At 53.7% G+C, this 26,342-nt stretch overlaps 1 protein-coding gene and 1 pseudogene across 1 annotated transcript in view; both read right to left on the bottom strand.

Annotated features, from left to right (window-relative positions):
- DOT1L (DOT1 like histone lysine methyltransferase) overlaps positions 1 to 13,722 on the bottom strand; it is a 50,657-nt gene extending 36,935 nt beyond the window's left edge. The window contains 2 exon segments of the mRNA XM_027085668.1: positions 906 to 949; positions 13,432 to 13,722. Of these exon segments, the coding sequence (XP_026941469.1) occupies positions 906 to 949; positions 13,432 to 13,512 (125 nt within the window). The 5' untranslated portion in view covers positions 13,513 to 13,722.
- Positions 13,723 to 25,251: 11,529 nt separating this feature from the next.
- Positions 25,252 to 26,119, bottom strand: LOC113608790 (ras-related C3 botulinum toxin substrate 1 pseudogene; annotated as a pseudogene).
- Between the last annotated feature and the right edge of the window lie 223 nt (positions 26,120 to 26,342).

The following is a 26,342-nucleotide window of genomic DNA, read 5'->3' on the forward strand; positions in this document are numbered from 1 at the left end:
TAAAAAAAGTAGATCCCAAATTCTCAGCACCACCCCTGGACAGGCCCACCCTGCAAGACTCACACCCATGATTTCACTCAGTCTTCCAGACAATCCTGCAGGAGGCCCTGCTCAGACCCGAGAGCAGAGAAAACAATCTCAGGGAGTCTGAGGTCACTCAGCCACCAGGGGCAGGACGGGGCCTCATGTCACAGCCCAGACCCCAATCCTGACTCCTCCTTGGGGCACTGCCAGCCCGTCTGCCCCAGGTTCAAGTGGATATAATGGCGTGTGGCCCAGGCAGTGGCTACACAGCTAAGGATTTTAAGGAACAATGCAGCGAGATGCCAGGGCCACGGTCACACACGTGGAACATCTAAAGCCAAGAGCGGTCGCAGGATTCCGCGCGTGGGCCCCTGAGGGCACTCTGGAGGCCGTCGCAGACCCTCAGGTCCCACGTGAGGAGACAGCCCACTAGAAACACAGCCGGCGGCCCCCCTCCCAGATCTCGTCCGGGTCAGCCTCCTGGGCACCCGGCCTCCTCTGCACAGCACGGGGCAGGCTCACAGAGGGAAGAGCAGCCCAAACCCAAAGGTCACACCAAACCCCACGGGAGAAGCGTAAAGCAAGGTGATGAGGCGAGAGGGGAGGGGGGGTCCCTCGGGAAGCTGGCCACTCAGGATTTCCAGCCTCTTCCACAGGAAGCCAGCTCACGAAGCACCAAGACCTGTCCTGGGTCACACTCAGAGGACTTGACCCCTGACCCCACAGCCCCGCTTCCCAAGCCGCCTCGATGCTGACGATGCTGACACAGATCAGCATGGAGGAATGGGGGAGCGCACAGCTGGGGGGCTGCTGGGAACTCAGGACTGGCCCACCCCGAGGCCCCGCCCCTGAGGCCCAGCCCCAGCAGGTGCCACACTCACCGGATGGTCTCGATGATTTCATGAGCAGCATCGTGGTGTTTGTCCTGAAAGACAATGGGACAGGGTTTAGAGCCGTCCCTCCACCCTCCGGTGATGGTGGCGACCAGAGGAGGCGGGTGCTGCAGCCCCCAGGACTCCCCGCCTCATTTCCCGACCCGCGGGACCTACCAGAGAGCCCTACCCACAGCGCTGGGGCCATGTCCTGTCACGTGGGACACGCTGGCTTCGGGAGCGCCTGTTCCTGCAGCGCCCTGACGCCCAGTGGGCTGCGGGGAAGGGACCGGGACGGAGTCTAAGCCCCCGACCCTCCTTCCCCAGGACTTCCCCCGGGCGCTCCTGCAGCCTGGAAGCCACAGGCCTGGCTCTGAATCCCTGAACCGCTGCAGGCCTCGGTTTCCATCTGTAAAATGGGGAAACACCAGTCGTGCAACCACCGGGAGCGGGCAAGCAGCGGTCCTCCCTCCCAGCCACAGCGGCGCTCTCCTGGCCCCACTGCGCCCGGCGGGCTGGCCTCGCCGCTTTTCCCGAGGAGCACATCGGGGGTCGCTCTGGCCTTTCGCCGGGGTCTTGGCGGCCAGCTAACCCAAGACCGCGCAGAAACCAAGTGAGGACGACGCATCGTGTGGACGGTCTGTAACTCTAGACTGCACCTCTGCCCCGCCAGTGAAGGTTTCTATCGTGGTGAGGAGGGGTCTCGAAAGGATGCACAGCGAGAGGAGGGGCTGCGAAGAGCATGGGCTGAAGCCGGAGGTGAGATGGTCAGGCCCAGAGCTGCCAGCCCTGCCCCGGGACAGCGACTGCCCCTCTCAGCCCAGGCCACCATTTCCATGATTCACAGAGGAGGATGGCAACGCGGGCAGAGTCCCTGCAGGTCAGGGCACGGATGCCCGTAAGGTCCCAGGACAGGGCCCCCCACGGCGCAGTGTTCCTAACAGGTCAAACAACTCCGGAAACACCCTTTGTGTCCTAAGCCTCCTGTTTGCAACAGCAGCCCTACTGAGATATAATTCACACAGAATGGGCCTCCACTTCAAGTATACAGTTCAGTGGGTTTTAATACATTCAGAGCTGTGCAACCATCACCTCTATCTAGTTCCAGAACATCCCATCACCCCATTAGCAGACGTACCCCAATCCCCTCCCCAGCCCCTGATAACACTAACCCACTCTCTGTTTCTGTGGATTTGCCAGTTCTGGACCTTTGTAAATAGAATTACGATATGTGACCTTTTGCCCAGAGTCTTATTTTTTAAGGCAAAGGAAAAAAACCAATCTTCTATCGTTCTTAATAACATCCTCCAACTTACCAAGGACGGAGCAGTAAATATCCATTGAACTCATATTACTTAGACAAGGCAGGGGGCGGGAGATGGAGCACGTGCGGTCCAGCACAGGACAGCCCTGCAGACCAGTGGTTCCCGAGACGGGGGAAGCGACCTGCAGCATCAGCACCACTGCTGACCCAGAAACCCTTGGGAAGAACCACTGATCGGCCCCAAGGCCTCCTGGCAAACGGCAGGAAACAGTGAGGACAGCTGGGTTTGGAAAACAGTCTGGCAGCTCCTCAAAGGTTAAACAGTTAGCAAATGACCCAGCAATTCCTCTCCTGGTGTCTGCCCAAGAGAAATGAGAATATTTGTCCACACAAAACGCTGAACATTGGGTTTCCCTGGTGGCTGGTGGCACAGTGGTTAAGAATCCAGCTGCCAATGCAGGGGACACAGGTTCGAGCCCTAGTCTGGTAAGATCCTACATGCCGCGGAGCAACGAAGCCCGTTCACCACAACTACTGAGCCTGCATGCTGCAACTACTGAAGCCTGCGTGCCTAGAGCCTGTGCTCTGCAACAAGAGAAGCCACTGCAATGAGAAGCCCGCGCACTGCAAGAAAGAGTAGCCCCCACTCACCACAACTAGAGAAAGCCCATGCATAGCAACGAAGACCCAACACGACCAAAAAAAAAAAACCACACACAAAAAAAACCCTGAACATTAATGTTCACAGAGGCATGATTCACAACCGCCAAAAGGTGGAAACCACCCAAATGTCCATCAACAGATGAACAAATAAACAAATGTGTCCCTCCACATGCTGAAATATTATCCATCCATGAAAAAGTGTGAAGCACTGACCCTTGCTACAACGTGGACAGACCCTGAGAACACGATGCTCAGCGAGAGAAGCCAGACAGAGGAGGACACACAGGGTGTGATTCCATTGATGGGAAATGTCCAGAACAGGCAGATCCACAGAGACAGAGAGTGGGTTCCTGGTTGTCAGGGGCTGTAGAGGGGGGTGGGAGGGATACTAATGGGGACGGGGTTTCCTCTCGGGGTGATGGAATGTTCTAAAATTGGTAGTAGTGACGACTGCACTCAATGAATACACTACAAAGCAGGGAACAGCATGCTTTAGGTGGATGAGGTGAAGACTGTGGGAATTACACCTCAAAACAGCTATCAACAACAAGAACAACAGGGACTTCCCTGGCGGTCCAGTGGTTACGACTCTGTGCTTTCACTGCCGAGGGCCCAGGTTCAATCCCTGGTCACAGAACTAAGATCCCACATGCTGCATGGTGTGGCAAAAACAAACAAACAAAAAACCACAACAAAACCTACAGGAGGAAATGCACGGTATCGTTAGAAGCACCTCCGCCTCAGTAGGAAGACACTGAGCATCTCAGACACTCACACGGCCGACAGACTCTGTTCCTGGTCCCCAACATTCAGTGAGTCCACAAAGACAGTCCTGGCAGCCCTGAACTCCCTGGGCTCCTGGACCCACTGAAAGCAGAGAAGACGCCACGCTGTCCTGCAGGGTCTGCTCAGAGACAAACGCACACAGCACAGTGTACAAGGCGCTGAGGTAGTCACAGGATGAGGAGGAGGGTCTAGAACTTTCCACCAACGCTCTCCCACGTCACACTCCTCCTGAGGGGAGCCGGCCCCCGTGCACTGAGGAGCCTCAGCAGCCCTGCGGGGCCCACGTGCAGAGGAGCCACGGGAGGGGCCTCCTGGAAGCCAGGCATCCCGCCCGGTCCAGCCTTCAGATGGGGCAGCCCCGGCTAAAGCCCCTACTGCAGCCTCCTGAGGGACCCTCGGCCGGAATCCCCTGGCCCGCCTGCTCTGAATCCCTGCCCTCAGAAACCACGGGAGGTCATCAGTGTGCGTCGTCTCAAGCTGCTAAATTCACGTCTGCGTTTAGGCCGATACACTACCCTGCGAGCACGGCCCGTAAGAACAAGTCTTAGAGCCACAGGAGGACGTGGCAGCAGCCAGGAGAGTCTGATTCCAGTCACCACTGTGGAGTTACAAAACAGGGTGTGTGCTCTGAAAGGACCCCGTGAGCATGCGCGTGTGCCTGAGCGTGCACCGCGTGGCAGCCCCGTGCCGGCTCGGACTGCGCTCCCTCCCTCGGCGCCCCCCAGGAGGCTGGACGCGCCCCAGAGACGCTCCTCCTGCAGGGGCGGCAGGGGCCCTCACGGCACGCGGGCCGCAGCCCTGGCTGAGCCACCACGTCTCAGACCGAATCACGCAGACCTGGGAAGACGGGGGCCTGGAACGTGGTCTCATCTGTGATGAGATGAACTCAAGCTTTCCCAAGCTTTCAACTTTCAAACCAGAACAAAAGGAAGGAAACAGTTTATGATGTGCCTCCTACTATCTGAGGATGCTGCTTTAGGGACTGGCCAGCTTCCAGCGACCGTCCTGAGTCGTATAATTTAAGATGCCCTGATCACCATCGACGATTCAGAAGCTCTCACAGCTTCTCGGCTGTGGCCTCTTCTTCTGCTTCACAGGCCTTCAGAACAGATTGACGCCAGAAGCCGACCCAGAAAGGTCCAACTGAGAACAGCCCTGAGGAAGCCCGCGCTTAGGAGCGCCCACACCTCCTTCCCCAGGGGAACCCTGGAACTCCGGAGTTTGAGGCCAGCCCTGGTCTTGCTGCACGGGACGCCCGGCCTCCCTGTCCCAGCCACAGCCCCGGCCCGCTGCTGGCTGCCTGCTGAGTCAGTGACTAACCCAGGCTCCTCTCACTGACAGCCTCAGAGCCTCCGCAGGAAGCCGCGCAGAGGCTTAGCGAAATGCTGCTCAGCACAGAGCCGCGGCCTCACTGCGGGGTCCTGGGAAAGCAGCCGCAATAAGCACAGCCGTTCCCGCCTGAAAAAGCACGCTGTGCGCAAGCCGGGGGCTGTCATCAGGCCTGAGCCGCCACCAAGCCCGTCCCGTCCGCTCCCCTCCCCTGCCCAGCTCAGGGGAGGGCGGGGGCCGCCCACGGGGCTGGGGAGTCTGGCTGTCCCACTCGGCAGGCCCCTGCCTCCTCCTTGACCGTGAAGACAGGTGTGGGAACAGGAACTCCACCCGGACGCCCGCAGGTCTGGTTCTGCCCCTGCTCGTCCCCGCAGGCCCTGCACCCGGCGTGAGGAGCCTGGACAGGAGGCCTCCTGGGTGCTCGCTGCCAGGGCACAGCCCACCCCTGAGCACACAGGCTGGTTCACGGTGACAGGGGCACGACATCTGGAAACATCGTCCCTCGAGGACCCAGCGAGAGGCAGGGGGCAGAGACTAGGGAGGAGACAAGACGTGGACTCCGTCCTCCTCTTCCCGCTTGCAGCAGGAAGACGCCGGGACCCAGGGGGCCTCCAAGGCAGGGGCATCACACCGGGACGAGCATCAGAATCCCTGGTCAGAGTGGAGCTCTGGGGCCCACCCGCAAAGTTTCAGAGTCAGCAGGTCTGGGCCCCAGGAACCCGCATTCCTAACCAGTTCCAGCTGGTGGGGAAGCTGCTGGCCCAGGGGCCCTGCTCAGAGAACCACCGGCCTGAAGCAAGCAGGGACCACACTCTGTATCACCGTCTGCTGGGGGCAGAAGTGCCCAGGAGGTGCCGAGGGGGAGCACCCTGGGACTCTGCCCGCGGTCCCCACTCCCCAGCAGGCTGCAGGGGCACTGCCTGCGGGCTGGGGGTCGCTGCCTTCTTCCCCGAGGCTCTGCACACCTCTGGAGACCTGGGGTGGAGGCCAAGGCAAGTGGGACAGAGCGGCCAGGATGTGATGCACGCACTGCTTCCCAAAGTGGAGAAGCACAGCGGGAGGAGTCAAAGGCACGGGAGATGGAACACGGCGGGAGTTCTGCCGGCTGTCTGTCTGCCTCTCTCAGTGGCAGGGCTTTGAGAGCAGAGGTCTGGCTGGAGGAGTGGAAAATCCACAGAAGGCTCTCAGTCTGGGAGGAAAGCCAGGTGGGTGAGCAGAGGGCCCCAAGGCCCAGTGAAGGAGCTCAGCCTCACCTCTCAGCCTGCAGCCCCGCTGGGGAGCACCTCTCAGCCTGCAGCCCCGCTGGGGAGCACCCACTTGCCAAGGAGAGGGAGCAGGGCGTGAAGGGGGAGGCAGAGGGCCAGCGCCTGCGGTGGGCCTGAGTATTCAAGAAGCAAACAGGTTTTCAATTGAAAATGAGTGCATTTCACACAGGGGCAGGGGTGGCAGAGAGATTGGCTGTGCAGCATCACACGGGTCTCGTCCACAGTCAGCCCTGGATGTCCGCAGGCCCCCAGCAAGGGGGTGCTGCCTGGCCCCAGGACCGTACCTGAGGACAAGCCAGGCCAAGGATGGGAACCGCCCAGTAAAGCGATGCAAAGGAGAGAGCCAGGAAGGAGGATCTCCTCCCACCGCCCACCCGGTCCTCTCCCCGCAGGGCCAGGCGACAAACCAGGCTGGTCTCGGGACCGAGCCGCGTCTCAAAACCCTGCCCGCGAGACTGGCACTGCAAGAACAGTCAACATGGGAAAACAGGAAGGGGCTGCCGGGACCCCATGGGGCCAAAGTCCAGCTGGAGGAGGAAGAGAGAAGAGGGAGCAGGCTCGTGGCTCCCGGGCCACGGACACGGTGCAGGACACGGTGGGCCCGTGGCCCTGACCCGGGCGGGTGGGACCCGCTGTGCACACTGGGGTCCCGATGACCAGGGTCCAAGGAAGGAGCCCTCACGAGGGAGAGGGGTCTAGAGCCTCACTGTGCCCACAGCGGCCCCTGGCCACCTGGACAAGGGGCAATGGTGCGCGCTGGCCCACTCCAGTGACGTGTGCTGTGAGCACAAGATGCACGCAGATTTCTAAGACAGCACGCGCAAGCACACACACACGAAGTAAAACTGCCCTTTACTAATTTTTTAAACGACACGTTGAAAACGTAGTATTTGGGCTATACTCGGTTATGTACAACGCTATGAAAACGTACCTCGCCTCCCCCTTTTGACTCGTCACGTGGCTCCCAGTAGGGCATGTGCGTGGCTCCTGTGCCCCCTCACCTACCGCCACACCTGCGGGAGCGTTTCCAGACCTGACCCTGAGCTCCACGCCTGGGTCCGCAGCTCACGGAAGCTAGTCTGCGCAGAGCCAGGACCGGCTGGGACGCCCTGCTGTCCGGGCAGCCGTCCTTCTGCAGGACGGGCATGGGTGTGTCCATAGGAGGACGGGGTGCCACGGTGGCTCCAGGGGTGACAAGACCATTTCAGTTGCTTCAATCCAAACTAGCCCACCTGTAACAGCCCAGGTCACCCACCCACACAAGGAGCGCCTGCAAGTGCTTAGCGCCTGATGCCGGGGGTCCGCGTGGAGGGGCCGTCGTGCAGTGACTCCGGTGGGACGGGGGAACACAACAACCAAAAGTTCACCACCAGAACTTTTCTTGCCCTCACCAAAGAAAATGCTTTACTGCCACAGAGCAGTCCGGCCTGAGGCCGAGGCCGTGACGGGAAGGGAGGGAAAGCCCAGGGACCGAGGGGGCACAGCTGGAGAAGGACTCACCTGGAGCTCCCCAAGCGACAAGCAGCAGCATGGCCTCCACCCCGCGGTCTCAAAGGCCAAGGCGAGCTGCACCCCCAGCCTTCAACTGTCTCCCACTCCAGCAAGGGGTCCTGTTAGCACCGTATCAGTGCAACTGTCATCGCCCCACCCCAGGACCAAGCCAAACGAACGCCTCTCCAGGGGCTTCGAGACCCCACAACCTGGTCCACACACACGGGAGCATCGCTCAGCCACGCAAAGGGGTGAAGCCCTGACACACCAACGTGGACGGACCCTGAGAACACGATGCTCAGTTGAGAGAAGCCAGACACAGAAGGACACACAGTGTGTGATTCCACTGATGGGAGCCGTCCAGAACAGGCAGATCCACAGACACAGAGAATGGGTTCCTAGTGTCAGGGGCTGGGGCAGGGGACTGCGGGCCCTTTGCGCTGATGGAACGTTCTGGAATTAGAAGTGATGGTTGCACCGCTCTGTGAATATAGTAGAAGCCACTAAATTGTACACTTCACATGGGTGGTGTGTGAATGCTATCTTGACAAAGCTGTTATTTAAAAAGACACAAAACCCACAAGACCCAGCACGGCTCCTCTTCCCCTTGTCCCGCCCCTTCACCTGGTGTCTGTCCCAGACCAGGTGTGGGCCCAGCGTGTCCTGTGGCCCCAGCACCTGCTCCCCGGTGGGAGCCTCACTCAGCCTGCAGGGTGAGCACAGAGCAGACGCCAGGGAGCCACCTGCAGACCACAGGAAATGTGAGCTACCACCACCATGCGACGTGCAAATCCTTCCCGAGAGCTCCCCGCCCCGAGCCTCACGACTCCCGCCATCCCTGTGGGCACCACCCCGTGGCGGCCCCCTGGCCCCCAGCACACAGCCTGCAAAACCCCTTCCCCACCCGGGAAAAGACGCATCAGGTTTTTAAGGGAGAAGCATTCTCAGAGGTAACCTCTCTCACACACCGGCTGCCCATGCACCTGGTGTGAGTCTAACGCGCTTTCCTGGCATTGGCCGCGCACCCCATGACTAACTGAGGGGATTTAAACGGAAGCCCCTCAGAGATGAGGAGACATCGTCATCCAAGGTCAATACTCAGTGAAGCACACAGCCTCTGACCTCCCAACTGCAGCTCACGGGAACCTGTGACTCGGCAGCCCTGCCAGGCGCCCTGGACAGGAAGAGGGCCCGGTCCAACACAGGGGCGCCAAGGAACAGAGCCCCGGGCCAGGCACCGCGACAGCGCCCATGGGTGGGGAGAGAGAGTCTGGGAAGGAACAACAAAGGCGGGCGGTGAGGGAGGCACTACAGAGCCACGTGTGAGCTGCGGAGCACGGCAGACAGACACCCGGCACGTCCTCTGTGAACACCCTTGGGACCGCTCAACGCCATGGGCGCGGCAGGAGACCCGGCTGGTGGGAACGGCAGGGACAGCTTGAAGGGACAGAGAAGATGCCAAAGAGGCCTCCAGGCAGCGCCCTGAGTGGGAGGAAGGAAACAGGACTGTCATCCCACAGCCAGGGAGAGAAGGCGCACGCACTGGGGCAGAGCGCCAGGACCACGAGAGGAGGACACGGCAGAAAGAAAGAGGCAGGAGAGGGGTTTCCTGGGAGACGAGCGCCGGGCCGGGACCCAGGGACGCGCAGACACAGCCAGTCGCACCCTACAGGTCACCGAATTCAAAAGGGACACCAAACACTCTGTATCTTGATTGTACCAATGCCAACAAAATCATTACATCGGTGCGTAGCTTTGTAAGATGCCACCATCAGGAGAAACTGAGTAAAGAGAACGTGGGATGTCTCCGTCTTATTTCTGACGGCTGTGCAAGAATCTACAATAATCTCAAAATAAAAAAGTTTAATTAAGGAAAAAAGGATGCAGTTCCTAGAGGTAGACTGGGGGCAGGTCCCCTGCAGTTCCCGCCACCTCCTGCCTAGTGAATATCCAAAGGGCCGGCCACCTCTGGCTCCTCCCACCAGGAACAGAATACACAGGCAGCATTTGGACGTTAAGGTACAAAAGTTCAAAAGCTAACAGTCACGTACGTATGGAATATCAGGCTTTTCAGGTGATCCCTTCCTCTTTAAAGAGGCTACTTCACCCACAGAAAGTCGTTAAAGGGTTAACCTGCCTTCCACCTGAGCTCAGATCAGGCAGGACTCATACCAGCAGAGGTCAGATCAGAAAATATTTTCTGAGTCACAGGGAGGGATGGCTCACTCGGCCACCCACTTCAGCTACTACTCACAGTCGAGTGAAGGGCATGACTGCTCAGCGGGCATTCATCAGAGACTTGTGGGCTCTGAGGAGGAAGCCAGAAGCAGGCGGGGACAGTCACGCTGGGGCCGCTCCACGCCCACAGCCTCAGTGAGTCACGGAGGGGAAGGACCACTGCACACCCTCGCAGGCTCCTGCCCAGCCATCAGGCAGCCGAAGATACCACCTGCTCCCTCCTGAGCTGAGACCCGGTTTTTCCACCAAAAGAAGGGCCATGCTGCTTTAGAAATGCTGCCGTGAGCTACAAGTGGATATCTGGGAACTCTCAGTCACAGAAGGAACAAAACTCGCCCTGCACCCCCTGCACCCCGCCCTCCCATTTGTCAATTGCGCAAAAGCCCATTTTGGAGGCTGGACACTTCCGCGTGCGGACGGCTGTGGCTGTTTGCACTTCCTCCTGCAGGTGCCCCCTCCTCAGAGAAGCCACCCACACCTCCCCCAGGGCAAACCTGGCAGCCCCACCCTCTGGGACCTCAGCTGGTCCAATATACGGGGCACTACACCTCAGGTGACCTTCTGTGTTTATAGATCACCTACCGTCCTTCGTTCATAAGTTTCTTGAGAATAAGAATACTGTCTACTGTCCTCTGCGCCCCCTGGAACACTGAGTGTAAATATCCAGGAGGTGCTTGCAGAATGAATGAATCAATGAACAAACAAGCTCAGTCATTTCAAACGTGCGGTCACATGAGTAATCTGACCTTCTGAAAAGTTAAGCTTCTAGAAGGAGCCCATTTTCTTAATGTACTCAGCATCGAGTCATCACAAAATACGAACTCTTATAAAGTACCGCCCCCTCACTTCCCATGAGAAAGCAAAATTCCTCAGCGGGGAAATGGGAGGGTAGCAGACGTTACCCGCAAAGCTTTAGGAAGGCTGCGGCTCGCTGAGCCCTTCACTAGGGCCCCTGACTGCTTGCCTGGTAGTGGGACAGACACACCAGGAACAGCTGCTGACCAGCAGGAGGAGCGCCCGGCCAGGCAGGCAGCACACCCCGCACCCTGCCAAGCGAGGTCCGGCCAGCAAGGGAAAGACGCTCTCCACTTCAGAACCGCCCACCGCTAGAAAGCCAGGTCCTGCCAGGGCCTGGACACATGAGGCCTTTCTTACAAGGGTTACAAATCTGTGGCCTTGCTCTGCCTTGAATAAAAGACAGAGATGGGGACAACGTGACCATCTCCAGATGAACTTTCATCTTTGTTTCAAGTGCCTGGGTGCTGGGTCACAGTGGATTTCTAAATTCTTCCAATACTCAAAAATACCAATTTCTAAGATGCAGAAGGGTTGTTAAACATACACTTAGCACAGTCCCCAGTCCCACTCCTGAGTATTTTCTCAAGTGACGTAAAAACCCAAGTTCACATGGAAACCTGCCCTGGGATGTTTACAGCAGCTTTATTCCTGATCCCCTCAAAACTGGAAATATCCCACAAGTCCTGCCACCCGCAGGCGAATGGACAAACGGAAAATGGAATACAACACAGGAAGAAAAAGGGGTGACTTCTCATACCCGCAACAACAGGGATGACGGACTTCCCTGGTGGTCCAGTGGCTAAGACTCCGCGCTCCCAATGCAGGGGGCCTGGGGTCCATCCCTGCTCAGGGAACTAGATCCCGCACGCCGCAACTAAAAGATCCTGCACGCGGCAATGAAGATCCCATGTGCCGCAACTAAGACCCACCACAGCCAAGTAAATAACTAAATAAATAAATATTAAAAAAAAAAAACAGGGATGAATCTCTGATAGGTTTTGCTGAGCCAAAGCAGCCAGAATCAAAAAGCTACATACTGTTGTTCCGTTTATCTGACTTTCTGGAAAAGCCAAAACCTTAGGGACAGAGAGGAGATTAGTGGCCAAGAGGCTAGAGGCGCGCTGGCGCCAAAGGGCAGCAAATGGGATGACGGGATTGCTCTGCCGCCTGACGGCGATCATCTGTCAAAACTCCTAGAACTGTGCACTACAAGTGAACTATGCTTCACGGCTACTAAGGATAAACGAATTATTACATTTTGAAAAATGCGCCGGCCAGCCAACCGGTACATGACAAGTGCAGTAAGAGGGGCGGGGGAGGTGAGGCAAGTGGATCAGCTGGAGTTCTGAAGGTTCTCCCCACTTTCAGTTTCCGTGCCCTGGGATGTCTCCCCGCCCTGCCCACTGCTCAGGCCGCCCACCGGGCCACCCGGAGCTACCCAACCGGAAAAGCCAGAGCCCGGGCTCAGCCGCGCCTCCGGGCGCAGGAAGAGCAAAAATAGAAAGCGCCGGTGCGCAGTGGCGGGCTGGAAACCCTCGGACCTCGGAGAACCGGGGAGAACCGCGGCCCGGAGCCAACATCGGCTCCCGGGCGGTCCCAGCGTCCCGACCCCGCCCCCGGCCGCGACACAGTTTCCACAAACTGACACACACGGAGCCCGCGCGAGGGGCGGGGCGCGCGGGCTTCCCCGCCGGGTCCCTGGAGGCCGGTCCCCCGCAAGCCGAGCGCGCGAAAGAGCGCCCCAAAGGCGCCGGCCCACGGCGCCCGCTGCGCTTTCCCTCCCGAAGGCGGGCTGCAGGGCCCAAGCGTGGACCCTGGGACACGAACACGCGCACCACGCCGCCACCGGGGACGAGAGGCCGGGCGCCCACCCGGCTGGGCACCCTACATTTCTGGAACCACCGGGACGCCTGTGTAAATTTCCGTTTGCCCTGTCATTTTCCAAAGGCCACTCAAAATCAGGGGACAGAATGCCTCCTCTCCAAGGGTCCGGCCAGTCCACCCACTCAAATTAGGTGACAGAACGCCTCCTCTCCAAGGGTCCTGCCAGCCCTCCCACTCAAATTAGGTGACAGAACGCCTCCTCTCCAAGGGTCCTGCCAGCCCACCCACTCATGATCAGGGCACAGAACGCCTCCGTTCCAAGGGTCCTGCCAGCCCACCCACTCAAGATCAGGGAACAGAATGCCTCCTTTCCAAAGGTCCAGCCAGTCCTGCCACTCAAGATCAGAGGGACAAAATGCCTAACTAAAACAAAACAAAAACACAAAAAACTGGAAAGAGGGAGAAAAGGGTGTCCTCAAAAATAAAACTAAGCACGTTGACAGCGCCAAGAATTAACTACCAGGAAGAAGAAACCCTACATGTCAGATCATAAAGTACGGACAGGCAAGCCCGCCGGCAGTCCAGGCCCGGGGGTACCGGGGACCCCAGCCCGGCAGAGCCAACGGCAGCCCGGCTCGGGCGCCCCTCGGAAGCGCGGGGTCCCCGCGGCCGAGTCTGCGCCCCCGGCCGGCCCCGGCTCCCCTCTGCCCACCCTGCGCGTGGAGGCTGGAAACGGCCGCGGAGAACCACGGCGGGGCGGGAAGGAGGGTCCAAAGAGGGTCTGGGGACTCGAGTCGCTCCGTTTCCCGGTGGGCCCAGCGCTCGCCGTGGGGGAAGAGGGGCGGGGGTCCGGGGGGAGGGGACGGGCGGCACTCACGTAGACCGGCAGCGGCCACGGGTAGACGGCGGGCTCAGCCCCCACGGGCGACTTGAGCCTCAGCTCCAGCTTCTCCCCCATGTCTGCGCGCGCGGCCGCCGCACCATGCTAGTCGGGCGGTTGGGGGAGGGGCGGGGCGCCGCCGGCGGGGGCGGGGCAGGCAGGCGGGCGGGCGGAGGAGGGCGGGCGGGCGGGCGGGCGGGAGGCTGAGGGGAGGGGGCCTGGCCTGCGCCTCAGCCGCCGCCGCCGCGCTCCCGTCCGGCCCCCAGCTCCCTCTTTGTGGTCACAGGCCCGGAGCCTCCAGCGCCGCCGCCATCTTGGGCCGGCGTGAGGCGAGCACAATGAGCCGGGGGCCGGGCTGAACCACTCGCGGCGCGCGCGCGGGGGGGCCCGGCGCGAAGAGGCGGCGCGCTCCCGCTGCCCCGCCCGCCGCTCCGCGCGCGCCCCCCCTCAGCCCCGCCCCGTGGGCTCGCCCGCTCTCACGCACGCACGAACGCACGCACGCACGTCCTCGGCTGCCCCCGGCCTACCCCACCGGCCCGACGTGGGGACCCGGGGAGACCCCTCGGGGCCTGCGGTGGCGGGTTCGAGTCCACCTCTTGGCGTACCGTGACCCCCCCCCCCCCCGTCATTAATGACTGTAATTCCTCATTAAATGTGACAGCCGGAATCCCTGCTTCTGTTCCCAAGAATGCCGTTTATTTAGCCTATGCTAGGCACCAGACCCTGGACGCTCAGTACTGGCAAAAAAGGAAATGCCCTGCCCTCTTGGCGCTCCCATTTTAATTGGAATAGTAGTGACAATGCTCGGGGGAGAAAGTAAAGTGTCATCAACGCTACGGGGATGGTTAATTTCATGTGCGCACTGCGCGGGGCCCCGGCAACCACAAACATCCCAGATATGGTCAGGAAGGTATCCTGACCTGGAAGGACCTGAAATCGGTCCACTTTGCGTAAAGGAGATTGTCAATGCCACGGCGTGGGTGGGCCTCGTCAATCAGTTGAAGGACGAGAGAAGAATGAGGTTCCGTAGAAAGAGGGAACTGTTCCTCCAATGGCCTTCAGACATCAGCTCTTCCCTGTGTCTCCAGCCCAGAGTCCTGCCCTGACTTGCCTGCCTCACGGTCACATGAGTCAACTCCTTAAAACAAAACTATATATGTAAAAATACTGAATATATACAAGCCTATTAATTTGTATATGTGTGTATACATATTATATATATGTGTGTACGCATGCATATATATTGAATATAAGGTATGTACATACACGTTTATATGTATATACACATATGTTTATATGTGCGTGCGTATGTAGTATATGTGTAAGTACTATATATAGTATACATAGAAACCTACATATTTGTGTGTATATATTGTATATATGTATGTATGTGTATATATAGTATATGTATTATACATGTGAACATGCTGTATATATACACACCCATATATTTATATTTGGGTGTGTATATATACAGTATATGTACACTGTATGTATGTATGTATACAGTGTATAGGTGTGTATATATGTTGTATACCTGTATGTGTATATGTTGTATAGGCATTATATGTATATATGTATATACTGTATATATACCCACTTGCGTATGTATTTATATGTATATACATGCGCATATTTACGTATAGGTGTGTATGTGTGTATATACATTGTATATATGTATGTGTATATATTTTATATATATGATATATGTATGTATATATACTGTGTATTTATATATACAGCACATATATATTTTTATGCTATATGCTTTTATATGTAGGTGTATATGTGTGTCTATATGTATGTATGTGCATGTATTGCATTTATTATATGTGTATGTATAGTATATGTATGTATACTGTATATATACACACCTAATATATCTTTGTATGTATGTATATATATGATATATATATACCTAGGTGTGTATATTGTATATGTTATATGTATGTGTACGTACTGTATATATACAACTATGCATTTTATTATATGCGTGTATGTATAGTGTATATGTATGTGTGTATTGTATGTATTATGTGTATATGTGTGTATACATACTGTATATATACAAACTATGCATTTTATATGCGTGTATATATGTATGTGTGTATTGTATATACTATATGTGTATATGTCTTATGCGTACTGCATATACACACAGCTGTATATTTTTGTATGCGTGTACATATGTACATGTGTGTGTATATACACACACACCCTATGGATTCTGTTTGTCTGGAGAACCCTCACTGATACGGACACTTATGACAATTGAGCACCTGCTCTTTGCCAGCCAGGGAGCCAAACGCTTGTCCTTTCTGTGTCTCCCTTAAGTGTCACAAGTCCCAGGAGGGAAGGTGATGCCGCTCCTACCAGTTGAGGTGCCTCAGGGTCAGAGAGGTGCACAGGGCGGGGGGCTGGAGCCCGGTGGAGCCCAGGTGGAGTTCTAGCAGCAGTACAGCCTAGCAGTCCCACTTCCCTGGGTGCCTCTCACGAAGACGCCGAGGGAGAGACGGGGTCTGAAGGAGGGGATGAGGAAGCTTCCGTGGGTCTGCAAGCCCAGACCAAGGCTGACTCGTCAAGGGTGTTAGAGGTCAGGACTCTGGTTACCCTGGGGATGGGCTTACACAGAGCCATTCCCATTCTGAAAAAGTATCCATTCTGCTCTTGTTTGTATGTTCACTCCCCTCCCCCAAATCTTTTAAAAACAGATTCTCTTGGTTGCTGGGAGCACACACGGGGAAGTTGTGTGTGAGGGGGTGTGATCCAGGGGACAGGGAGGATAAGCCCCCCACTCGTAGGGCCAGGAGTGGCTCAGCTTTCTGAGCTGAGGATGGCCCGCGAGGTCCCAGAGAGAAGGGTCCCTGCTCCGTCCCTGCTCCGTGCACCCCATTCCCAGCCTGAGAAGTCCAGAGCACCCCCCCCCACACACACACACACACCAGGGAGGAGAGCCAGTCACCCTGGCTCCCAGGCTCCGGCTCCAAGGCTCCCGGCACTAGGAGCTATTTTCAGCTTTCATGCCCTAGGACACGCCAGAGCTATTGTCTCCGGAAACTCTCTGTCTCTCACCCGCCCGCCATCCATCCCTCCCTCCTCCGCCTCTTCCCCTCCCGCTCCAGCTGTCCTGCCCTCCACCCTGCATTTCTACATAGGATGGCTCGCTTCTCCCCATGCCCACCCCCACCGTTCGATGGATGTGAAAGCAAGCCCTGGGGACTTCCCTGGAGGTCCAGTGATTAAGACTCTGAGCTTCCACTGCAAGGGGTGAGGGTTCGATCCCTGGTCAGGGAAATAAGATCCCACATGCTGCCTGGCACGGCCAAAGAAATAAATGAATAAAAAATAAAGTTATAGTGATGAAACAGCCCTAGTGGTGCAAGGATGGGACGTATAGCTCTATGGTAGAGAATAAAGGTCCAGAAACAGATAGATGAGAACTTGATATGACAGAAAGTGGGGAAATTAAGGAGTTTTCAATAAATGGCATTAGGACAATTGCATATCCATGTGGGAAAAAAGTAAATTAAAAAAAAAAAGCAAGCCGTGGTCAGGTGTGACCTTGGCCCCAGGGCCATTGGCACAAATTGTGCTGTGGGACGTTCTTCCTTAGACTCCTCCCTCCCTCCTGTGTCACTGTCACTTCCTCCAGAACCTTCCTGGACTCCCCTACACAAGCCCGGGGTGTGCCCTCACCCACCCTGGATCACCAGAATTCCAATCCCGGCCCACCCTTCCCCGCCAGGTAAAGAACTGGGCCTGGTCAATAAGACCGTAGAGGTCCTCGGCCATTGCTATTGCAGTTGGAATTGTTACTGTGTTTACACAGGGTGACCAACACCCGCCCCCAGTTTGCCCAGGACCGCTCAGGTTTGAGCGCTGGAACTCTGGGGAAACCCTCATTTCCGAGGAACCCCAGAAGGCTGGTCAGCCGATTTAGGACGGATCTTTCACTTGAGATCCCAACCCCCGAGAGCCAGAAAGGGAATCTCCCCCCTCCTTCCATGGTAACCTTCATTCATTCATCCACTCATCCCTTTATTCAACTCCTTTATTCAGCAAGTATTTAGGAAGCATCTACTACATAGCAGACACTCTTCTAGGTGCTGGGGACAGTAAACTGAGAAGGTGTGATTTGTTACATGGGGATGATGTCTCGGAGACCACTGAAGGGCAGGGGAGGTGGGAGAGGGAAGGGGCAGTTCTAAATGCAGGCGCTGACAGGATTGGGGCAGACCTTGCCCTGGGACAGGCTGGTTGCTTCAACACAGCTGTCCTCGCTCAGGGCCATCCTGCCCCCACCTCACCCAGTTCTTCGGTGATGTCTGGGGAAAATCTGTGGTTTTCACACTTGGGAGGGAGGGGCCCCTGGAATCAAATGTGTGGGGCCAGGGATGCTCCTGAACCCCACACAGTGCCCAGGAGGGACCCCCAGCAGAGGATGACCCGCCCCGAGTAACCCCAGTGCCACGGGGGAGACTCTGTACTAACATTATTCAGACCAGCTGGTGCCCCCAGATTCCTGCACAGGCAGGGACTGTATCTGGGCCACCTCTGTATCCCGAGGTGACCTAGAGTGGGGCAGCCAGGAAGGCTGAGATGAGTATCGGGGGTGAAATGACAAATCTCTGTGCTCACCCTCCCCGCCTCACCCCAGGGGCGATGGCCTCTATCTCTTCCCTGTGCAGGTAGCTTTTCCCTGAGCCATTTCTTCTTGTCAAGGTCCCTGTCGCAGATTGGATTCCCCGAAGATGACGTTGAGAGCAAGGATTGGAATGCAGGTTGTTGATATGAGACGTGCAGAGAACAGATAGAGCTGCCATAGGGTCCTGCAATTCCACTCCTGGGCATAGATCTGGAGAAAACTCTAATTCGAAAAAATGCATGCACCCCTGGGATTTCCCTGGTGGTCCAGTGGTTAAGACTCCGTGCTTCCAGTGCAGGGGGCATGGGTTCCATCTCTGGTCGGGGAACTAAGATCCCACATGCCGTGTGACAAAAAAAAAAAAAGAAAGAAAAGATACATGCACCCCAATGTTCATTGCAGCACTGTTTACAATAGCCAAGACATGGAAGCTACCTAAATGTCCACTGATGGATGAATGGATGAAGAAGATGTGGTACATATATACAATGGAATATTACTCAGCCATAAAAAGAAGGAAATAATGCTATTTGCAGCAAAGTGATGGACCTAGAGATTATCATACTAAGTGAAGTAAGTCAGACAGAGAAAGACACATATCATATAATCTCACTTATATGTGGAATCTAAAATACGACACAAATGAACTTGTCTACGAAACAAAAACAGACTCACAGACATAGAGAACAGACTTGTGGTTGCCAAGGGGGAGAAAGAGGGAGGGAGGGTTGGTTTGGGAGTTTGGGGTTAGCAGATGCAAACTATTAAATATAGGATGGATAAACTACAAGGTCCTACTATCTAGCACAGGGAACTGTATTCAATATCCTGTGATTAGCCATAATGGAAAAGAAAAAGAGTTTTTGTTTTTTTTTTTTGCGGTACGCGGGCCTCTCACTGCTGTGGCCTCTCCCGCTGCGGAGCGCAGGCTCCGGACGCGCAGGCCCAGCGGCCATGGCTCACGGGTCCAGCCGCTCCGCGGCATGTGGGATCTTCCCGGACTGGGGCACGAACCTGTGTCCCCTGCATCGGCAGGCGGACTCTCAACCACTGTGCCACCAGGGAAGCCCCAAGAAAAAGAGTTTTATTTATAGGTTCCATCCCTAACTGAGCTGGCCCATCCCCTCCCATGGTTCTAAGTGCAGCCCGAGGCTGCAGACTTCCTACCATGGTCTTCAGCTCCAGAGCAAGCCACCTGCAAACCAGCCGCATCTTCCCAGGGGCTGGCAACTCTCCTTTGCTACTAATTCCAAGACACATCCAGATAGCAAAAATGTGACCATGAAAAGAAACTCAGACATGTTCAAATCAAGGAAATAACATACTTGTCTCTGTTTAGCACTTGCTTAATTTTAGAATAGCTTAGAGTTACAAAAATGTTGCAAAGATCTGTACAGAGTGTACAGAATGCCAGTGGACCCCGACCCAGTACCCTTATTTCCAACACATTAGTACGACTTGTTTATCCAACTAAGGAACCAAGATGGATACATTACGATTAACTAAAGTCTACACTTTATTAGAATTTCCCTAGTTTTCCCCTAAGGTCCTTTTTCTGTCCCAGTCTCCTCTGGGCTGTGACATTTCTAAGACATCCCTGGGTTTTGATACCTTGAAAGTTTTGAGGAGGACTGGTCAGGTATTTTGTCCCTCAATTTGTTTATCTGTTTGTTTTCTGATGTTTTTCTTATGGTTGGTCTGGAGTTCTGGGGTTTGGGGTGGAAGATCCAGACAGAGATAAAAATGCCATTCTCCTCAGGTCACATCAAGGATACACACCATCAGTGGGACTTACAACAAACGAATTTACCCTTGATCACCTGGCCAGTATCGTCTTTTTTTTTTTTTTTTTTTTCTGCGTTTGGTCTTCGTTGCTGCGCGCGGGCTTTCTCTAGTTGCGGCGAGCGGGGGCTACTCTTCGTTGTGGTGTGCGGGCTTCTCATTGCAGTGGCTTCTCTTGTTCCGGAGCACGGGCTCTAGGCATGCGACCTTCAGTAGTTGTGGCTCGCAGGCTCGGTAGTTGTGACTTGCGGGCTCTAGAGCTCAGGCTCAGTAGTTGCGGCGCGAGCTTAGGTGCTCCACGGCATGTGGGATCTTCCCGGCCCAGAGCTCGAACCCGTGTCCCCTGCATTGGCAGGCGGATTCTTAACCACTGCGCCACCAAGGAAGTCCCCAGTATTGTCTTTTAACCCTCGGGTGGACATTCCTCTTCCTCAAAGGGCCAAAATTAAAGACACAGACAACGCGGAGTGCTGGTTCAGGTGGGAGCCACTGGAACACCCGTATCTTCCTGGTGGGAGTGCAGATTGGAGCAGCCACTTTGGAAAACTGTCCAGCGTGATCCACCAGAGCTGACATTACTACTCCAGGTCTCAGCAGTTCCCCTCCAAAGGGCACACCCAAGAGGAACATGTCTACTCCCTTCTAAAGGACGTGCACCAGAATGTCCATGGTGGTTCTATTCACAGTAGCCAACAACTGGAAATAATGTAAATGTCCTTTCCGAAGACAACGGGTGAGGGACTTCCCTGGTGGTCCAGTGGTTAAGACTCCATGCTCCCAATGCAGGGGGCCCAGGTTGGATCTAGATCCCGCCGTGCCACAACTAAGACCTGGCACAGCCTAAATAAATAAATAAATAGGTATTAAAGAAAAAAAAAAAGAAGACAGCGGGTGAATAAACTGTGGTACATTCACATCCGGCGTCGCAAAGGAGGAGACTGCCACTACACACAACAGCCTGGATGAATCTCAAAATACAAAGGTTGGGTGAAGGCTGTCACACACAACAAAGAGGACATACTTTAGAACTCCATTTACATGAAGTTCAAAAACAGGAGAAACTGATGAAATTAGAAGTCAGACAGAGGTTTTCTCTGGGGGATATTGACTGAGAATGGGCATATAGACTTCTTGGGGGCTGGTTACTTAGAGAAAGAGATGGATAGTTAGATTATAGATAGAAATTTATTAAACTGGTCACTTGGTAATGTGTCCTTTTTTTTTTTTTTTTTTTTTTTTTTGCGGTACGCGGGCCTCTCACTGTTGCGGAGCACAGGCTCCGGATGCGCAGGCTCAGCGGCCACGGCTCACGGGCCCAGCCGCTCTGCGGTATGTGGGATCCTCCCAGACCGGGGCACGAACCCGCGTCCCCTGCGTTGGCAGGCAGACTCTCAACCACTGCGCCACCAGGGAAGCCCCTCTGTGTCCTTTTTGTATGTATCTCATACCTCAAATAAAAATGAAAGAAAAGAATAAAATAAACCTAGGTCTGCGATGGTGGAAGTGTAAAATGGTGCAGCCACTGTGGAAAACAGTTTGGTGGGTCCTCACAAAGTTAAACATAGAATTGCCATGTGATTCACTAAATTCTATTCCTAGGCAGAGAGCCAAAAGAATGGAAAACAGGGACTCCAACAGATATTTGTACACCCATGTTCATAGCAGCACCATTCACAATATGCAAAAAGCAGAAACACCTCAAATTTCCATCAACAGATGAGTGGGCAAACAAAATGCGGTCCCTCCTTACAATGGAATATTATTTAGCCTTACAAAGGAAGGAAATTCTGACACTCGTTACAACATGGATGAACCCTGAGGACACGATGCTCAGTGAAATAAGGCAGGCACAAAAGGATAAATACTGTCTGATTGCACTCACACGAGGTCCTAGAGAGTCAGATCCACAGAGACAGGAAGTAGATGGTGGGGGCCAGGGGCTGGGGGAGGGGGACAGAGAGTCAGTGTTTCATGGGGACAGAGTTTCAGTTTGGGGAGATGGGAAAGTTCTGGAGATGGATGGTGGGGATGGCTGCCCGACAATGGGAATGTACTTCATACCAGTGAGCTGTGCACTTAAAAATGGTTAAGGTGGTACATTTTATGTTTATGTGTATTTTATCACAGTTAAAAGAGAAACAGTGGTAGCAAATACAATCCTAATAAGCAGCTTTGCAGGCAAAGCTTCTGCCCCAGAAATCTGGACCCCCCTCAGCGTCCTCTTGATGCCTTCCCGATGCCTCCTTTCCTTTGTCCTGGGGTCAGTGAGCTCATTCTTGGCATGACTGGGAGCACGGATGCATCTGTCTCAGCAGGGAAGGAGGATGAGAAATCTGTATGTCAAGGTGAAGGTCATCCAGCAGATGTAACTTTGGACAGATGTCCTCATGGAGAAAAATGGACACCATACGTTCTACGAACAAAGCAAGGTGCTGAGGGGTGTGCAGAAGAAACGCATGTTTGCACACACACACGTATATACAGTGTGCTTGCGTATGATGGGCTCTTTCTGGCTCACAAGAAACACACCACGCACGGTACCTGGAAGGGAAGAGTAGATTGCTATTCCCAGATATCCGAGTCTCTCCCAACAAGAGGACCGTGCACATCCCCACGCTCTGCCATGTGTGTTTACAGGGTCTCCCGCTGGAGTGCTCACAACATACACCCCTGCCCCACTGACCCCAGGCTTGATGATGCAGAGAAGTTATCTGCTGCTGCATACAAACCAGCACACAACTTAGAACATCCACCATGTAATACGCTCCTTGCCCTGTAGATCAGCAATTTTTCAAAAAAAATTTATTGGAATATAGTTGCTTTACAATGTTGTGTTAGTTTCTGCTACACAGCAAAGTGAATCAGTTATACACAGACATATATCCTCCCTCTCTTTTTTGGATTTCCTTCCCATTTAGGTCACCACAGAGCACCGAGTAGAGTTCCCTGTGCTCTACAGTAGGTTCTCATTAGTTATCTATTTTATACATAGTATCAATCATGTATATATGTCCATCTCAATCTCCCAATTCATCTCACCCTGCTCTTCCCACTTGGTGTCCATATTTTTGTTCTCTATATCAGTGTCTCTATTTCTGCTTTGTAAATAAGATCGTCTATACCAATTTTTTCAGATTCCACATATATGCATTAATACACTATATTTGTTTTTCTCTTTCATTCTAACCAGTATGAGGTGATACCTCACTGTAGTGTTGATTTGCATTGCTCTAATGATCAGTGATGTTGAGCATCTTTTCATGTGTTTGTTGGCCATCTGTGTATCTTCTTTGGAGAAACGTCTATTTAGGTCTTCTGCCCATTTTTGGATTGGGTTGTTTGTTTTTTTGATATTCAGCTGCATGAGCTGCTTGCATATTTTGGAGATTAATCTTTTGTCAGTTGCTTCGTTTGCAAATATTTTCTCCCATTCTGAGAGTTGTCTTCTCATCTTTTTTGTGGTTTTCTGCTATGGTTTTCTGTTCTCTGTAGCAGAAACTAGCACAACATTGTAAAGCAACTCTACTCCAATAAAATTTTTTTTTTAATTGCTGATCTACAGGGCAAGGAGCGTATTACATGGTGGATGTTCTAAGTTGTGTGCTGGTTTGTATGCAGCAGCAGCTAACTTCTCTGCATCATCAAGCCTGGGGTCAGTGGGCAGGGGTGTATGTTTTGAGAACTCTAGACCCTGTCTTTAATCAATCTTCCTTAGGGGAGAAAGCATGGGCCCTCAAAGCCTCTCCAAATGGCCTCAAGAGGTCTGGAAACTTCCATCCTTGTCCTCTTTTTTTTTTTGCCAATCATGATTCAAGGATTTATTAAGTCATACATGCAAAACATACTGCTAATCGCATTAGCAAAAGATCAATGTAAAAACACTCCACAATTCTGCAACTGTCACTTTAAAAAATTTTGTTCTAGTGGTTGAAAGGTCCAAGCTCATATTCTTGCCAGCGGGTAAGTTGTACAGAACTTCGTTAGCACGAGCACGGGGTTGACAGAACCTCACAGACCCCAAGGAACATCGTTAGGGCAAGGACAGGAAGCGTGTGCACGCTGTGAGGCAAGAGGCGGTCAGTGTTATTAGTCCAGGTGCAGTGTCGGTGATCTGGCAGGGTTTACAGTTTAAGAATATCTAAGTATGGGCTTCCCTGGTGGCGCAGTGGTTGAGAGTCCGCCTGCCGATGCAGGGGACATGGGTTCGTGCCCTGGTCCGGGAAGATCCCACATGCCGCGGAGCGGCTGGGCCCGTGAGCCATGGACGCTGAGCCTGCGTGTCCGGAGCCTGTGCTCCGCAACGGGAGAGGCCACAACAGTGAGAGGCCCGCATACTGCAAAAAAAAAAAAAAAAAAGAATATCTAAGTATTTTAAAAACTGTAAAGCTGCAACATAGGATTTTTACACCTAGTTACTGGAAAACCAAGGAAAGCACTTATAGCTTTGGATAAGGTAACATGAAAACAGGAATGCACTTTTACTAATCTACAAAAAAAATTTTCTAATGCATATTCAGAACGATTTTATAATACAAGGAGGCATATTGCTCATTAAGAAGGGGTTCTATAAGAAAAGCACTTACTAAGTTAGCAACTATGAGAATGATGAGGTCAAAGATGGATTAAATGCCCAATTTCAGGAGGGATGGGCACGTTTAAGGAAAAGCTTAAGAAAACACTGATAATACCGGCCTTTCTTCATCATCTACTGCATTTGACAGAAATTAACCTTTTAAAACGTGTACCCGTGACACTTTTAATAGTTTAATTATTACATATACAATGTAGTGTAAATTAATCTCCATATTTTGTTAAAATACTGTCTTCATCCTCTGATCACAAGTGTTCCACACACTCCACCCAGTGCACCCGCGGCCAGAGCAGAATGCTTCATCGGAGGGAACACGGGAGTAAAAACTCTGTTCAAAATCTCACCAAAGCTAATACACTAATTTGTTTTAAAAATCTCACTATGAAATCAAAAAGATGGATCCAAAGAGCTGAGCTGTTCCACTCGTTCATTATGACGTACAGTACAGTGTTAGGTAGTGAACGTGGGCTGGTAAATCAGGATGCGTTAAATGGCAACGTTTCAGGAAGGAGGCTGTACTGCTCTTCGCGTCTGAAACTCATTAGCGAGTGTCTGCATCTCCTGCCTCAGAAGCTAGTCTCTTCCAGACAAAGGTCTTTGAACAGTTTAGTGCTTAGTGTTCTTAGCCCAACAATGCAACTTAGTTCACAAGGTATTTTGGCAACTCTTAATCTGAGCAAGAACAGGGGCTTTGAGAAATAAGGCTTTAAGGAAGCTCGTCATCTTAGGGCTAAACTTTCATAGGATGTGAAAGTTTGAACTCTTACACTTTAAACAAACAAAACCTAGAAATTACTGATTGGTTCAAAACGGTTTTATGGAAAAACTAATCTGTAACAAAAACTTGGCATTGAGTGCGAAGGCTCCACCGTTTGAGCAAAGCGTACAAAGGGTCCTGGGGGACGGGGACAGGTGGGAGGGGCCCGGACATTCACAACAGCAGGCATTTTCTCTCCCTCTTCTTGACGGGGGGCGGGCAGAGAACCGCCTGGATAGCTTCATCAAACACCGTCTTAAGATCTCGCTGCGTGAGCGCCGAGCACTCCAGGTATTTGATGGCACCGATCTCCTTGGCCATGGCCAAGCCCTGCGGGTAGGTGATGGGTGTCAGCTTCTTCTCCTTCAGTTTCTCAATCGTGTCTTTATCATCCCTCAGATCAAGTTTCGTCCACACCAGGATGATAGGAGTGTTGGGACAGTGGTGTCGCACTTCAGGGTACCACTCTGCACGAACATTTTCGAATGATGCAGGACTCACAAGAGAAAAGCAAATCAAGAATACATCCATTTGCGGATAGGATAGGGGACGTAATCGGTCATAATCTTCTTGTCCAGATGTATCCCACAAGCCCAGATTCACCGGTTTTCCATCCACCATAACATTGGCAGAATAGTTGTCAAAGACAGTGGGGATATACTCTCCAGGAAAGGCATTGGTCGTATAACTGATCAGGAGGCAAGTTTTACCTACAGCTCCGTCTCCCACCACCACACACTTGGTGGCCTGCATCTGGGCCGCTCTCTGGGCCGCGGTGGCGGCGGCCGGGCACTGAGGCGAAGAGCGGAGAGCTCGGGGCGCGGCGGGCGGGCGGGCGCGCGGCTGTGGGTGGCGGGGCGCGGGGTGCCGGGGCCGCTGTCCACGCCGCCTTGCCCTCCGCCGATGGAAAGCCGGAGCCCAGCAGTAGCCATCACCCAAAGCTGGGGAAAACTGCAGAGAAACAGCCATCCTTTTCCTCTTACAGGAACGTCAGGATATACTGCACTGAAGTCTGGTTTGCCTCCTGGAGGACCAAGATCAGAGATGAGCCAGCCCAGGCATATACCCTGAGAAAACCATAATTCAAAAAGAGTCATGTACCACAATGTTCATTGCAGCACTATTTACAATAG

This window comes from Aethalodelphis obliquidens, unplaced genomic scaffold (assembly GCF_003676395.1).
Source record: "Aethalodelphis obliquidens isolate GAN/ISIS:26980383/991018 unplaced genomic scaffold, ASM367639v1 scaffold53, whole genome shotgun sequence".
In the NCBI taxonomy this organism is placed as follows: Eukaryota; Metazoa; Chordata; class Mammalia; order Artiodactyla; family Delphinidae; genus Aethalodelphis; species Aethalodelphis obliquidens.